Source organism: Dromaius novaehollandiae, chromosome 1, assembly GCF_036370855.1.
Source record: "Dromaius novaehollandiae isolate bDroNov1 chromosome 1, bDroNov1.hap1, whole genome shotgun sequence".
NCBI classification, from domain to species: domain Eukaryota; kingdom Metazoa; phylum Chordata; class Aves; order Casuariiformes; family Dromaiidae; genus Dromaius; species Dromaius novaehollandiae.
This window is the reverse complement of record NC_088098.1, coordinates 181,747,582-181,764,462: the sequence shown is the minus strand read 5'-3', so window position 1 is coordinate 181,764,462 and position 16,881 is coordinate 181,747,582. Positions and strand designations below refer to the sequence as shown.

Genomic DNA, 16,881 nt, shown 5'->3' with positions numbered 1-16,881 from the left:
CACTGGAGATGATGGCTCACGTTGGTTACTTCAAATATTTCTTAAGACAAACATCTCATTCCACAAATCAATCAGTAGATAATGTCCCTTTAAAGAAAAGTGAAGTTCAAATCACTCAAAGGAGTCCAAAGATCTGTTGAAACCCAAGGCATTAGGAATGAGGCTATAACTGCACACTGGAAGAAAAGGAACATACTGAACACTGTATGGTCTCCTCAGCAGGATCTCATTCTTAATACTGAGGAAAGTTATTTTGAGGACAAAGCATGCAAACATAAATCTGCCTTTTTAATTTTTTTTGGTTTGACCTTTGAATGCAAATTGCAGCATGTTGCAGTGTAAGTCATACATTTGAATCTTAGAGACATTTAACATTATGAGTCATTTTACGACTCTATTACCTGTATTTATCTCTTTACTAATCAACATTCCTGCAAATAGTTTATGTTCCTAAAAATCTACTTTTAGCTTTCTTTGATATCTCAGTAAGGATTGGTACTCATTTGTCTAACACACTTTTGGGTACATTTTAGAGGTCAGTCACATAAATTTTCTCTAAGTAAAACCTAAGCTACATTACTAATAGATTGATAACAATTATGACTTGACATTTATGAGCAACAGCAGTAACAATTTAAGGCTCATCATGCTATCTAGGAGTCCTATCCAAAAGAAAGACAATCTTGGTATAAACAAGTAACTGCAAGTCCAGTGGAGAGCCGTCAAGATGACTGGGGGACAGGGCACAGAGTCAAGGAGAGGCTGAGAGAACTGGGTTTGTTCAACCTCAAGAAAATAAGAATGAGGGGAAACTTTATGTGGTCTTCAGGTACCTAACTGGAGGGTACAGAGAAGATGGAATGAAACTCTTCTTGGAGGTGTGCAGCAGAAGGACAAGGGGCAATGGTCACAAGTTGCAACAATGGAAATTCCAACTAGATAAACATTAAAAGGTTTTCACCATGAGGGTAGTTCAACACTGGAATACCTATGCAGGAAGACTGTGGAATCTCTGCCCGTGGAGTTATTCAAAGTTCAAAGGGACATGGACCTGAGCAACCTGGTCCAGATGACCTCCAGACATCCCTTCCAGCTTAAATTATTCTATGATTCTATGATGAAGTATTTATATTAAGACTAGTTCCACCGAGTTTTTTTTAACTTATCCTTTGAATAACCTTGCCTACAGAAGAACAGAAGAACATCGGGATAGAAGAACAGAAGAACATCAGGATCTCCCAGTAAATTTTGTCTCCACACAGAATCATACTGTTTTTGTGCTTTGAATAAAATAATATGGAAGAGGGAAACACTATTCAAATAAGCTCTAGGGAATATGAGCAGTAGATGCCCTAAGGTAATGTCCTAGATTATATCAGCTCTAACAGAATAGAAAAATCTTTTTCCACTTAAGTTTTGTCCAGAACAACAGATTTGTATGATTGAGATGAAGGTATTTTTATATATAAATATATATATATGTATGTATGTATGCATGTATACACACACAGATATATGCTATTTGAATATATACAAAATAAATCACTTACTTGTGGAGAACATAAATGCAGAAAATAGAGAAGAATATAAAACTCAGCTGATTCCATAAAAATTATTAGCTTTGCAAGTGTAAATATATGCAAATGTAAAAAGAACCAGAGATCATAGCAGAAAGAAAAAAAATTGTTGCAGTGACTCACTAGCCAAAAAATTTATTTTATAGGTTCCAATTTTAAAGAGAAGTTTACCCTGAAATATTGGAATTTAATCTATCTGTCAATTTTCTTACCTGAATCATGGACTCTGCCAGCTGTGTTTCATCTACTTCCAATATCATCGTTTTGATTTCCTCATAAGGCATTCGGAAAGAGCCAAGGAAAATTGCTAAAACAAAGTTTCAACACATAATGAAGAAGAGAAGACAACATCAATCTTTTTTCTATTTACAAAACACAAATTAAACAAGCTATATCATCTACAGGTCAAACACTACACAAGGTAATATAGAAAAGATATAACAATTTTAAATACACTTTTAATTACTTTTCTCCTCCAGTTCCAGTCTTCTCCATACATTTGTCATAGACAAACATCCGCTATCACAGAAGATCACCATAAGCAGTCAATGACCTACTCTGCAGGATAATCACTGCTGCTATATTACTTCGAACTGAGATGATAGTTATTACACTTTTTCTTTCAATGGGCTTGGTTAGTGCTTTCTCACAAAAAAAGAACCTTGAGAAAATATCACTACCAAACCATGCAAATATTTTATAAAGCTCTTTTAATAACTGCTCATGGTATGTTCACCATAATCCAGTAATTTCCTATTTTATTTCTGCCTGCATTTAGTAACCTATTTTTTTATGGAACTCCTCTCCTCAAAAACTTCAATATCTTTATTTGTATATTATTGCATAAGTATATTATCATATAATACTAACTGTTACTTTCTTTATTTAAAGCACACATGAGAAGGCCAGACACCTTGTAGACAGTAATGTTTTGGGGTTTTTTTACTTTTTTAAAAAAAAACTTTTTTGGAGTATTATCTAAGAAACAGGTTGAAAATAAAGGTAAATAATTGAATATATAGCTGTAGGCTATTACTTACAGAATGAGAATAATTCCAGTCTTAAATGAGGGATATAGTTTAACTGTTTTCTGGATTTTCTTAAACATACATTTAAATTGTATAAACTCATTTGTTTGAGCTTTATGCCAGTTTCTGTGCACATGTGCATATTCTCATATATGCTTTAAATAAAATGTGGTTACAAGGCAGTCGGACAAGATAAAAACAGTTTTATGGAACATTAAGGGCACATTAACTTGTCATCAAAGCAAAATCAACTCACACAGATTCTGTGCAATCTTTGGGTCCAAAACTTTCAATTCTTTGATTCGTTTCTTAATGGATTTCTTTTCTTCAAATTCTTCTTCCTCTTTTTTTACTACCGAAGTAAACACAAGCACACTCACTGTTAACTTAATATACAGAGAAAACATTCACAAATGTAGGAAACACATTTCCTATCAATTGTAGTCAATTCACAAAGAAAAGATCAAATTACAGAATGTATAGACAAAAATACAGTGGTTTTGCATATATTCCTTATGTTTGTCTCAAAATTTTTGTTCTTCAGTCAAATTTTCCCAGCAAGTTAGCCTTACAGAACAAGTCTTTTTGTTCTTCTTGTTACTGTTTTTTTAATATGAGCTTAAAAAAGGTACCAATGTTAATTGCAGGAATCATCTCAGGTCATAAAACTAATATCTAATATACCAAGCAATATACTTCAGTTAACCTGGTCAGGTTAATACCCCACATTTGAGCAACACAATAACAAAAGTTAAGGAAGAAATGTCAATACCTCTCAATATTAAGCAATAAAGATAAAACCCCTAAATTATGTATTTTTGTGACTGCTTTTCTTTAAATTCATATTCAGCAAAATTATTAAAGACCACTGACTCATGGGGTGGGGTAGTGGTGAAGGGGGAGGGGGAGGGGGGACCTTAGAATCTAAGTGAGCATATATTTTTTACCTGCTTTCCTTATCTCCTCCAAAAAGATGTATTTTTAAATATATGATGAAATCACCTTTTTATAAAATACTAGAAAAACAAAGTGATTTTAGAAATGTACATTAACACTGCTGGATGTAAAGTCATAGAAATTGTGGCTTATTCTTCCTTTTCAAAAAACAGTTCATCCAAATAAAATTTCCCAAATTTCCCAAATACAAGCTGAAATTATTTATTTCTCATTATTTATACACTGTCATAAGAATTTCACTTGAAATAACAGTATACTCTTGATAATGTATTAGTAGAAAAAGAATCATTCTAGCTATTATGCAAAAATAAATAGGTAGATAGATAAATAAAACCATCAAAATCCAAAACCTTAAAATTTTCTTTAAATCTAACCTGGTCTTCTTTTCTAATTCAGCACAAATCTTTACTGTTATATCCTCCTATCATTCAACTAATTCTATCCACTACTTCACATCTGAAGTTAGGTTCCAAGCTTTTACAGCATGACTGTCCCAAATTAACACAGTTCTTCATGCTTCCAATATTTGAAAGTAGAAAATATGTTGTAATAAAAGTATAAGTTACTCACTCCTGAAGGAGATGGATAGAGATGAGAAGTTTAGTCTCACATACACAGAAATCTAACTATTACCCTTTTGAGAATAGTCACATCATAAACTTGCCCCACTGATTAAGAAAATACTTAACACCCAAATGGATAACTGAGTCTCTCCAGTTTGGGAAGACATACACCCAGCTTAACATTGCCCTTTCCAAGCACTGAATCTTGTTTTTCACATATGTATTGAAAGGATTCAATGCTTTAGTCAAAGGCATGGTTGGGTTTAAAATTTCCAGCTCATTGCTGACCCTTGACAAAACTATATGCAGCATCAATTACCAGCAGGATTTCCCCAAATTGGAATGACTTCTCTAAACTGTAACAGAGATCTTTAAGCATAGCATTCTTAAGAAATGCTTTTGTCTAAACATAATAAATCCTTCCCGGGGTAGGGAGACACATTAAATGACCTCTTGATGTCTTTGAGCCTTGTTGTCTGATACTACAGAAGTGGCAAGAAATTAAAGACCTCACACAGAGACTGAAGGAGCTTTTGAGTTCGTGAAGATACAAATTTGAATCATGTCACAAATCCCTTTCAACACTCCATAGCTGTCAGCAGCATGAAGATCCTTCTGACAGTGCAGAAGACAACCCAACATTCTGAGAGACACAGTCCCTGAGCATAAAACAGTCCTTGGAGGAAGGACTGATATCCAGGAATGATATCCACAGTTAAAACCACAGTCCTCCTTTTCTATTTGTTTTCACTTTTTTTTTTCTCCCCAACTTGTTAGCCTTGACTGTCTTTTAGCACAGATTTAACAGAAAGGTTAGCATTCTCCTGTCCCTAGGAAACCTACAGTTTGCTTACTACACGTGTAAAAGCAAAAGAAGGTCTGAACCACCAATCTGAGATCTCGATACGCATGTTCCAAAGGGGCAGGATGATATTTGAGCTATAAAGAGGATAAAGAGGAGGTTACCATTAAAGTTTTACTTTTTTCTGGCTATGCCTTAAGAAGAGCCCTAACTGAACCTAGGAGGAGAGCTTTAAATACTACAGATCTCAAGATCATACAGCTGTTCTCTCCTGCAGTTACACACCATAAGGGACCTCTCAAATTTCTTATTGGTTACATGCTGAAAACAGTAATTCTTAGAAGTATCATTTTGAGTTGCCTATCTTCTAGGTTCAATGTTAGAACCATAGATCCAACTGTGAGATCTAGACAGCTCTCTCTAGCTCAGGTATATCCATGCCATCTTTATGCCTTACTGACTTAAATTGTGATGAACATACACTAATGCTTTATGCCTACTGTAGAACATAACAGATCATTTTATAGGGGAAAAAAAGTGGTTTCCTTAACAGTCACACTAAAAAAGTGAATTTATCTGAATTTAAGCTTGACTTCAGTGATAGCCTTGAACTAGATACTAATGCGGACTGAAGTAGAAAAATTACAAATATATTCACCTTTTCCAGCAGTATAAAGCAACGTATATGCATTACAAAGTCTCATAACACAGTAATACAAACAAACACAAGAAAACAATAATTAAACACATTATTTTAACTCAATTTTCAAATCAAAAAACAGTGCTGCAAATCACTGTTTGCTATGCACAAAGTTATAGCAATATCTAAAGCATCATAACCTTAAGAAAAAATAGATAAGCATAGAAAATTTTGCTCTAGAAACCCATGCAAGAATTGTATGCAGAGTTATACAATTATACAACAAACTAAACTACTGTAAACTTACATGATACTTCGTCAGGAGAATTCAGGTCACATCCTTAAGTAGTTGGCAGCAGAAAGAAGCAAAGGATACATATTACTTGTCTTCCCTATAGGAAATGCTGCACCCTCCAATGAAAATTCTGGTACCTACTACTGCCTCAAAACATTTTTACCTAATCTGTGCATTAGCTTGCAAGGGAGCAATAAACAGAGGTACAAAACTATTATCTACTTCTAAGGGCGGGGGGAAGCCCACTGGGGAAAAAAAAAGTAAATTAAACAGAAAGCACTGAAGAGGTGAACTGAACTGAATTTCTAGACTAGCAGGAAGTCAAAAGAAAGAATATAAGCAATAAGATTTTTACTTCAGGAGGACAGTGGAGCAGAAAAGAAAGCATATAGGAGGTAGAAAATGGGAAACATCTGCTTACATGGTAAAAAAGAAAGTAGCCCAGTGAGAGCGGGCAGCTGCTGCGAAAAGGAGGAGACTATTTACGGAGCGGGGTAGAGGTAAGACACTATTGCGCTGAAAGAGAAGAATCAAACCAGGGCATCTCAAAATGCAGATCCAGCTCTCACGGCTGCAGAAGCTGGACCATCATACTTTAACTTTTTCAAAACTAGATGTCTTATCTATAGCACTCAGATCACTTCAGGTATTAGGTAAATAAAAAGGAATGTTGCATATCAATAACTGGATGTCTTTAGATGATCTGTCTGTATGCTACATCTACACTGTGAGCATACACAGGGCCCAAGCTGGATGATTTTTTAGGCAGCAGCATCTGATACAGTGCTCCAATCTCTCTGCCTTTCAGGCCAGGTATCCTGTAGGGAACAGACTCAACTTAAAGGTGGTGGGTTTAGACAGGGTCAAGCCACTGAAGACAGAACAAAACATACTGTGCCATGCTTAACATGAAAGGCATTAGAAAATACAGAAAAGAAAAATCAATCAAGGAAAGTAATTTTTTTTATCAGAATATTGCACCTAAAGCTTGGAAATATCCACTGTAAAGAAGCTCCAGCTGAAAGAAACCAAGATTGTGTGATACAAATTTCACCACTGCAAAAACATGAGCATAATTCTATGAAGCTTTTCTTCATGGTAGTTTGGGCAATCATAAAGGTGGTCAGAAGTCCAGTAAAAGGCAAAATTAGAATTACATTTACCCTATTTGTTACATTACATTACCCTATTTGTTTACTCTCACCTTATCCTGGCTTGTGTATTTCTAAGGTATTCACTGAACACTTTGTCATTTCACCTTTACAAACAAAATGAGGATCCTTGGCACACAACACAGAAGCAGGAAGACTGCCTGAGCACTGAGCGGTCAGGGAGCTGGGAAATTGTCTTCTTTCCAAACAGACCAGACAGCTTTAAGGTTGTATCAACACAAATGATTTTAGCTTCAGGGACTGTTTATCACTCCTAACAATCTGTCCCCTCAAAAAGGACCAGATTAGATTATGTTTCAAGTACTATCAAGTACTATCAAAAAGCTTTCATGCTTACTCTTATATCTCTACATATACAGAACGTGAAAAGCAGTGTGAAGCTGCTAATTATAGTAGGAATATGCATAATGTTTCACAGTTTTAGCTGTCAGCTTTGAAACTGAGCAAGTTACTATTACTTTACATTAAGTTTGACTGCAGCTTCTTAGAAAATATGGGCACTTGTCATTCATCTTCACTACGATAGATATGTGGAAAATATAACAACAGTGCTGATGCATTTTGGGTCTCTGTCTTTTTTGGCAATTTCTGTTCAGCAGTAACTCATATCCTTGGAACACTAATTGCTGGAATAGGGATATTTCTTAAATTTTAACGTTTATCTTCCAAGCAATTTGTATAAGATTGTTCCTCCTCACCTCCCTCAGACACATGCTTAGTCATATACACATGCACCATCATTCGTATAACGTATTTTGACAGTGCTGCTATTGATTTGACTCAATTCATACATACAGAAAATGATAACTCAGTCAAAATATAAAATTTTATCTCAAATAATTGCTCAGAGCTACATAAGAACAGACACAACATACAACACCAAAGGTACAAGTAACTTGGCATTTTATCTCTGACACACGCTATTGCAAGGTAATTTTCTCTGGTAAGTAACTCACGCCTCTATAATGAGCTATTAAATACATTCAGTGACTTCCTTTATAGATCATTTCATGGATAATACTTTTTCTTCCTACCTCCATAAAAAATAATAAAAAAAAAAATCTGAAACATCATTACAGATGGTTTTAGCATCTAGCACCTTGTATATTATTTAATGCAGTCTTTACATGAATTTTCTGTATATACACTCACATTAAGTACATAGAAGTAAGCACTTAAGCGTAGAATCTTTATAGGTCCTAGCACCTAGACAGTTACATGCACCCACGGAAATAATGTACAATCTTAACATGAATAAGTCAGTGGGCCAAGATAAAAAGAAGCTTTTATAATCAAAGAGATAATTAAGATGGGCATATAAGGTCCTTATTTTCAAGAAGACGGTGATAACTGGCATAGGGTGATTGATTATGCAACAAAAAACTAGTACATTGGCAAAAGTGATTAATGAAATGGCCTTGTGTTTGTGCTTTAACTTGTTTTCCCTCTTTTTCAATAATGAACACTGGAATTTACAGTTGAAGAGTACTGCTTTTGGAAAATTAGCCAAATAGCTTAACTAAGTCATTTTGCAAGATCTTTTTACAGTAATAGTAGTCTTCTATTTCATTTTATTATTAAAATTGAAATGTTATCATACTGACCAATAGTTCTAAATAATGTTAGTTCATTCATAAACTAATGTCATTAACTTTTCTCTTGTATTTTTAATAGTAGCTAATAAAATTCTGAAATAAAATTCAACTCTCTTCAAAAACTTTCAACTCATCAATGCAGCAGAAAAATTATCAAGCAAAAATCCAAAAAAGCAAGCAGTTTTCTACCAAGGTAGCAAGTTCAATCAGCTTGTGAAATAATCTAAAACACCGGAGCGAGCACAAGAGCAGGCAGAACACGCATCTGGGAGCAGGGAAGAGGACATGAGTGAGACTTCTCCACTTCAGCATCCATGAACTGACGTCTGCTCTGCTGCTCACAGAACTACAGCCATAATCCCATGATCACAGTTTATCAGAAGCCAACACTGCATTTGAAAGAGGCTATCCCACCCTTTTTCCTGAAGCTTTATTCTGACCAACATACCTTTATCTATATTGGGAATGCCAGAAGCAAGTCTTCCGTCGCACCTGTTCCCTGCCCCATTAATGAATGCTACATAAACACTTGTGTCAAACAAGAAAGAGAATGGGATTCCCCCTCTCTAGCAGCATCAGTTCTGCCAGATTCAACTGTCATTGAAATGTGGCATAAAACAAATCCATTAAATTGATTAACACTTTAAATTACAAATAAAAAACTTACACTGTCAATTAAATATTTCTTTTTTCTTAAAGGATGTTTGTCAGAAAGTTTTATTATAATATCTTAGTAAGATGCAAACATTTTTCATAAATAAATTCATCTTTGTTAGCCTAAGATTTAAAGTTAACAAGTATCATCTCTATCTACAGCAAAGTTGAAGACACTTCTGACAGAAAAATGATTCCATTAAAATCTCATCTCCTTCCCTTAAACTCTGTTTTTAATTTGACTTCATAAATTCAAGATATGTTGTACAGTCTTGCCAACACTCAGCTCTCAAAATCATTTAAACTGTTTTACTACATATCCTTATAGATGAATGATACCTCAGGACACTCACAAAAAGACAATTTATACTAGTTATTATGTAAAAGTTATTTCATCACAAAACAGGTTTTATGCTATACAGTAAAAAGTTTTGTCAGTACTTTCTTTAAAGCCAGGTATTTAAAGAGTACACAGTGTATTCTGATGTTATTTTTAATTCTTTTCTTAACCACTGATCCCAACTTAAAAGGGAAAAAAAAAATCAAGATCTTTTCAGCAGGAAAACACCAGATCAGGCTTTCAAATGGATTCATCAAGAAACAGCACAAAAAAAAAAAGATGGAGTAGCACAAGAGAAGAAATAGTGCAAAGGCAGGAGCGAATGATCTGACAGAAGAGACGCAAAAACTTACTATGCTAGCACTGTCACCTCAAACACATCGGTGCCCTAGGTACCAAAAAGGAGGCAGTCCTAACCTGATAGAGGACTGACCATTAATCTGTAGGAATCAGCAGCAGCACACGGGACTCCACATTGAAAGGGCTGAGGGAGACTGGCCATATCATGATTTCTAGGGAGGATCTGGGCTATCCTGAATGAAACCAGAGGAGGAAGCTGCTGTCATTAATGGACTGCCAAGTTGCACAGACAGCCCGAGACCAAGGCCATCACAGACTGTAGCATTTTCTCACACCAGTCCTGAACTAGCTTCAACACCTGGAGGTCTAGATGGATCATCTCTACTAAACTAAGATATCAGACATTTGTACATAACTATGATGTGCAGCATGTCCAAGGTGATGGCATTATGCTGAATGCCAGTCTGGAAATAGCAATGGACTTGGCAGGTCAAAATCTTAGATTTGAGTCTTTAGAGCAAGGTTACTTGCTCGTGGTGTCAGCTACAGGAAGCTGGAATACCTGGGAGGCAAGTGGTCAAGCCAACAGCCAAGAAATAGCCACATCACTGGAGATTTTGCATCCTGCAATTTGCAACCGAGCCTCCTTCACACACTACTAGCACTACTACATTTGTTGTTCATACAAACTCACCGTATCTGTATGGGGGAGAAAGGATGAAGGAAAGCAAGTCTACCCCTTAGCTGTGAATCTTTGCAACAGTAACACTAACTTGTAGTGCCATCTAATAAATACAAAATAGGAAGTACCATAATCCAAAGACCAAGTTATTGCTATTTGAAGGCACGACATATAAGCTTTTCACATTTTTATTAATCTCTATCTTTGAAATAGAGAGGTCTTATTCTCAAAGATATATTCATAAGTGTTCCAGAATCTCTCTGATGTGGTTGATGGAAATCATTCTCCAGTTCAAACCAAAAACAGGTATAAACTAATCAGGAATAAAATGAAACAGCTCTTTTACCTTCCTAATGCTCATCTTCTAAAAGAATAAGAAAACACCTTAGAACTACATGATCTTTGCTTTTACTTAATTAAAGAAGTCAAATCCATTTAGACTCTTCAACTGATGATACTAGCAGCCTCCATGCATCTGCAAATTAATGTCTTGAGTCTGAGACACTTGAACTGAAATCCAGAATTTGTTCTCTCTTTTCCCCTACTATTTTTTTTTTTTTGGGGGGGGGGGGGGGGGGAGGTAAACAACTGATACATATGTATTCATTCATACAGGTAGATGAGCACAAGTGAAAATCACACATTCTAGACCTAACCTAAAGCTCATGTGCACACTCTGTGCCCTAATACAATACAAAATGTGTTTGAATTGACTGGTGAAAAGTGAGTTTATTTCAGCCACTTTCTCAGATCATTTATTACATGTTTTTCACTTTCTTGCAACATGCATGTACACTTGTATTCACACTCTTGGTTCTCAAAACACTGATACTCTCTGCCACTTTGTAAGTTGTCAGAGTGTCAACGACAGAAAGTCTCCATATTAAAGTATAGCAAACAAATGCTAGCATGGTTACACAAAGATAGTAAAAAACATTTCAATGACTGCTACAAAAGTTTAACAAAAAGGATTACTAGCTGCTCTTCCTGACTCTACACTCCCTGCTCCTCCTCCCTTCCCCACTCCTCCCAACATCATATAGAGACCCTTTAGACTACAGTAGGCTGTTAAATAGCAATTAAACAGAGACAGCAGCATTTAGTAAGAGGAACAAAGAATTGAATATATTGAAATTATTTTGCTACGTGCTGAAGTTTCTGTTTAAATACAGACAACACATTACAACTTAAATGTTGTACAAAAAAAGTCCTGTGGTACTTAGGTGATGGATCATGTATGCACTATAAAGAGCTTGAGATAGCTTGAGATACCCTTCAATCACGCGAGAAGCTTTTTTAGAACTGATAGACTTATAAGTCATAGCAAAACTTGCCAATCATAATCAAGTATTTGGCTTTTTCCTCAAATTTAATTTAATCCTGTTTCTATTACTCATCCAGCCTCTTGTCTGTGATATCCTGACCTCCTTTGACTCGACGATGCCTCCAAAATCTGTCACCAAAACAAAGCTCATCCCTCTCCTAATGTATGCAGCAATATCATTTAGAGACTATTTAATAAAGAATTAGTCTCAAAAGAGATCCTTCAGAAACAACAGCCTCATTATAGCCAAATAGATCCTTGTTCAGTATTCCACAGCTCCTCTTGAACTTACCTGTTTTACAAATCTGTTACCAATTCCCCTCTTCATTTTTTTTTTTTAATGTGGCACAGTATCAAACATCCTACTGCAGAGCACAGAGACTAAATCTACCACATTTATTTTGTTTAAAGTGATTATCTTCTCAAAAGAAGTCAAATTCTATCAACTCAGTCTAGCATAATTTACTTTCTGTAAGTTGAATCTGACCTTTTCCCACCACCCTCTGCTTGATTACACTTTTGTAGAAAACCTTCAGTTCAAAATGTTCAGTAGTTGTGCATGTCATTGAAATTGGACTAACAAACCTATAATACAAAATCTCCTGTGATTTTAAATTAACTTAGAGAAGAGCTTTTTTCCAATAAAAATAAACATCGAAAAACCTCAGTGTTCCCTTGCTACAACTGCACTGTAATGATCACTAAAAATTTTATACATTGCTGCTAATAAATACAATAAAATGGATTTAAAAAACCCAAATACAATTAAAAAAAGAAAAAGAACAATAATGCACAATATAGTATAAGCCAAATCCATGGTCTTTATGGGCACAAGCAACCCAAATATTAGGCTGAAACAAAATATGGCTTTAGCCAACATTTTTCATTGTTAAATCGAAAGCTGTCAATCAGCATATTTGTTTGTGTGGTCTCATTAGAGCACGTTGCCTCGATCTCGACAGTCATAGTAAGGAATGCAGAGAGCATAACTGTATCTACTTAACCTTCATCAACCAGCATTCATGCTCCCTCATTAATTTTTTTTCATCTCACTTTCAAGCATGACATGGCTCATACCAGAACAATAACTTGCTGATAATTGTTTGAGACAACAGCTGGACAGGCACAGTGCAGAGGTGAACTTTCTTGTAGATTATAGGGTGCCTCGGTGAATTACAATTAGTTTAAAAAGTCATCTGTCCTGTTCAACAGTCTTGAAGAGAAGACATTTCATTAGCAGCTACAGAAATCCTAACATATTTTAGGCTTTAATGACCCAATTGCATTGCACTTCAAGATAAAAATTTCTCCAGATCACATGACAAACACTAAAAGGTTTGAGCTCCCAGCTCAGTGCAAGATCTAATATTTATGAATTGTGTCATCTGACACAAGCTTAACTTGCCACTCAGTATCGTCTAATTTAGACATTAAAACAAGAACAAGCTATACATCTTCCAGATTACAGAACACCTTTACAAAACTCTCTGCTGGTATCACTACTGTACTCCTTTGAAAGAAATTCAATATCATACTTAAATGGGACATCAATATGGGAATTCAGATCATCAAGTATGCAATGAAAAACAAACTTTAAAGGAAAAAAACTACATATATATACACACACACACACACTATATATATATATATATATATATAGAGAGAGAGAGAGAGAGAGAGAGAGTATAGTTGTGTAGTTGCATTCATAACAAGCAAAAGGAAGATATTGTTCCTTCACTAATGGGATAAGAAAACAGCCATCCCCACAACCAATCTTCTTGTCTCCCCCTAAAATCCAAAAATAATTTGTTGCAGTTGAAAAAAAAAAACAAACATTTTTGGAAGACTTAGTATATGTTTCCCTTTTTGTGACAAAATACTATACCTACATATATGGCAGGATTATGGTTCCTATTATAGCATATTGACAGTAAAAGACAACTAGGCACCAGATTATTAAAAAAAAAAAGTTAAAATATAAAACATTTCAGATGTCTATCGCTATTAACAAACTGCTATATGCTCATCATGTTTCTTCCCTCTTTTCCAAAAATTCACTACAGTGCTGCACTATTGCATGCTTTTCCTGTCCAAAAAGTCAACCTTATTAAAGTCAGAGGACAGTTCTCCACGCTTCTCTCTCGTTTTCTGTGGAGAGAGCAAGTGCGTAAGAGGGAGTGAGCGTGTGTTCGTAGGTGGGATGCGAGGGAAATACAGAAGATGCCTCTCTTCACCAGACACACAACCACAGCTGCTAGGAGTACTGTGTCTCTTCGCATATCTCCTACAATTGTTATTTTTCTAAATTATAAAAATAAACCAACCAATTTTTCAGTCTTGCTAAGTGGTTTTGAAGTATGTTCACTTTAAATCCCAAATTCAGAATTCTTTAAATATTCCAAGCATTTCCTGCTAGATTGGGAAGAACTAAAAATCAGCAAGGTCTCTACTACTCCATTGCCTCAGCATAAAAATCTCCATATCTAGAAAAACAATATTTCCTTAAACATCACTCATAGTTAGACGGCTGCTTTCATGACAGAAATGAGGGTTTTCTTATTATTAGGTGACAGATTTCTGCAAAAATTAATATATAGGTGCAAAAAAAAAAAGTTCAGTGATGAAAGAAGAGCTATAAAAAAGGATGGCTTCAGATGCATAAAAAATTGCAGTGGAGGGTCCATTAAAAACTATGCTCTGCACAAATTCTTTACCTCGGAATAAGTTAATACATGGAGCTGCAGCAATGGCAAATGTCATACATTTATACTGAATGTATTTGTCTCAAAAAAAGTAATCATTATTTATTTAAAGAAGATTAACATCAGAATTCTTTGCCTCCATAGAAAGGGGTGTATAAAATGACAGCATGAGATAAGAGTAACATGCCTCTTTCAAAAAGACTGTTGCAGAAGGTACATCTAAAAACAAACAAAAATAAAGAGAGAGCTCAAGACTAATTTTCCCTTCTGCAGCAAACAACCTGTAATACACATCCTTCAGGAGGCAGCAAGGATTTCTGGTAGTGTTTAAAAAAAAAAAAAAAAAGAGTTGATCATCAATGAATTGTTTTCTGTAGCATCCATCTCCCAAAGGCAGCACTAAGGAAAGAACTATCTCAATATTGTGATGCCAGTATTACTTCGAGAAAGGCAAGTTATTTTTCAGTAACCAGAATTCTCTGAGATGTGTTACTCTAACATACATCCACACTTATACTTCCTAGCATGAGAGCACAGATATTTTGCCCTGGCCATTTCTAAATGCATATAATAAGCCAGCGTGCTCCTTTCCACACATCCTTCCCCAAAGCTGAGCACATCACCATACAAAGATGGTGCAAGACCCTCCCTTTCTCTCATCTTAAGAAATTCTGAAAGAGGAAAGTTACAAATGTACACATAGATAGCACATCGTAATGAATTCCAATTACTGAAAAATAACCTCTATCTTGAATAGTTACTTATTTGCATATATGCTTACACTGTGAGCCAAGTATTTCATACATCACCATTTACCTAGAAGAACATCCTGATATTTAATAAAATAAATATTGCTCTTTCAAAAGCAGTATAATACTTGGAGATATCAGCAACAGAGTGCTAATAAAAGCATAAATGCACTTGAAGCAACCGAGAAACATGTTATTAACACACAGATTGCTCCATATGGCAATCAGTGCTTCTTCATCACAAATCCCATCAATTCCTTTTGTAATACTCCCTGATGAATGTAAATGTAAATTTGATGAACGTAAGTTAAGTTCTCTGGGTCCTCCAGAAACTTGAGATTAATGTACTCGCAATGGATTAGCCAGGGGTGGGGAGGGAAGGGAGCTCTGTTTCAGTTTGCTTTAATATGACCAATGTTAGGCAAGAAAGGACAGGTTTTTTAGATGTCTTAATCTTAGTGGGTGGTGGTATTTCTTATTTTCACCTTTACCCTTTATAATCATTTTATTGTCATATTGGCTATTGTTAATTAATAGTTGTATGTGTTGCATTTCATTTTAACCTCACTTGCATTAAAGACAACTTCAAGGTAAATGGCCAAATGCATTCAAATGTTTTTTGAGTTACTGACGAGTGTACAGGTCTCGAGCATAACCTGCAGAGTATACAAAGGATGACAGATTGTGTCCCCATAGAGGCTGCACAAGGTGCGAGCTGATATCAGAAGGGGCATACAAGGAAGAAGTGTCCTTCAGTGACCAATGGTAACTAAGAAGGGTCACTCGCACAAGGTAACATATTGGGAAGCACATTTGAACACCTTCACAATCCCATAGAGGCTGTCACATTTCCCCCACTTACTCTAGAAAATGAGATTGTCACAGGTCAATGCTAACAGTGTTTTACAGAAAAGAGAAGAGAAGGTACATCTAAAAACAAACAAAAGAATCACATGCATCCCATCACACAATCACATGCCATCTCATCTGCCCATTTAAATATTTTCTCCAGTTAGGGCTACATTGGACTTGAAGCATGTCCCAAGATGCAAAGATGCATACTTACAGTAATTTTGCTGGACAGACTTTGGGGAGGAAATTACAGCAAGAATGGACACCAGGGGAGAAAGGAGGGGAAGAAGGGAGAAGAAAAAAAAAATCTGAGCATCCTGGATGAATGAAATTTACTTTAAGAAAGACAGAAAAGCTTCCACAAATGTGAAAGCAAGCCTCAACATAGCATCTATGCAAAGGCTAAACAATAGCCAAAATCAAGTGCAAGAAGAATGGGAGAACACGATATACCCATCTGGAGAATATTCTGTTTTCTGCCTTCGGAAATAAAGACTTCTTTTCTATATGTTATGCAACCATATGAAGGGGTTCTTTGCAACTGTGCTCATGCCCTGTCCTCTCCTCCCTCTGTTTCCACTAGCACAGAAGCTCCAGGACAGAAAGTAGCCTGAATTCTGCATCCAAATCTATTGGTCTGCCTCCATTA

General features: G+C 35.6%; 1 protein-coding gene across 3 annotated transcripts in view; it reads right to left on the bottom strand.

The window, feature by feature from the left end:
* The window catches only part of DIAPH3 (diaphanous related formin 3), a 244,212-nt gene that overhangs the window by 141,727 nt on the left and 85,604 nt on the right, over positions 1 to 16,881 (bottom strand). For all 3 annotated transcript variants that reach the window (XM_064504793.1, XM_064504794.1, XM_064504795.1), the window contains exons 18-19: positions 2,862 to 2,957; positions 1,790 to 1,884 (exon numbers count right to left, since the gene is read on the bottom strand). In XM_064504793.1, coding sequence (XP_064360863.1) covers positions 1,790 to 1,884; positions 2,862 to 2,957 — 191 coding nt within the window. The remainder of the gene's footprint in view (positions 1 to 1,789; positions 1,885 to 2,861; positions 2,958 to 16,881) is intronic.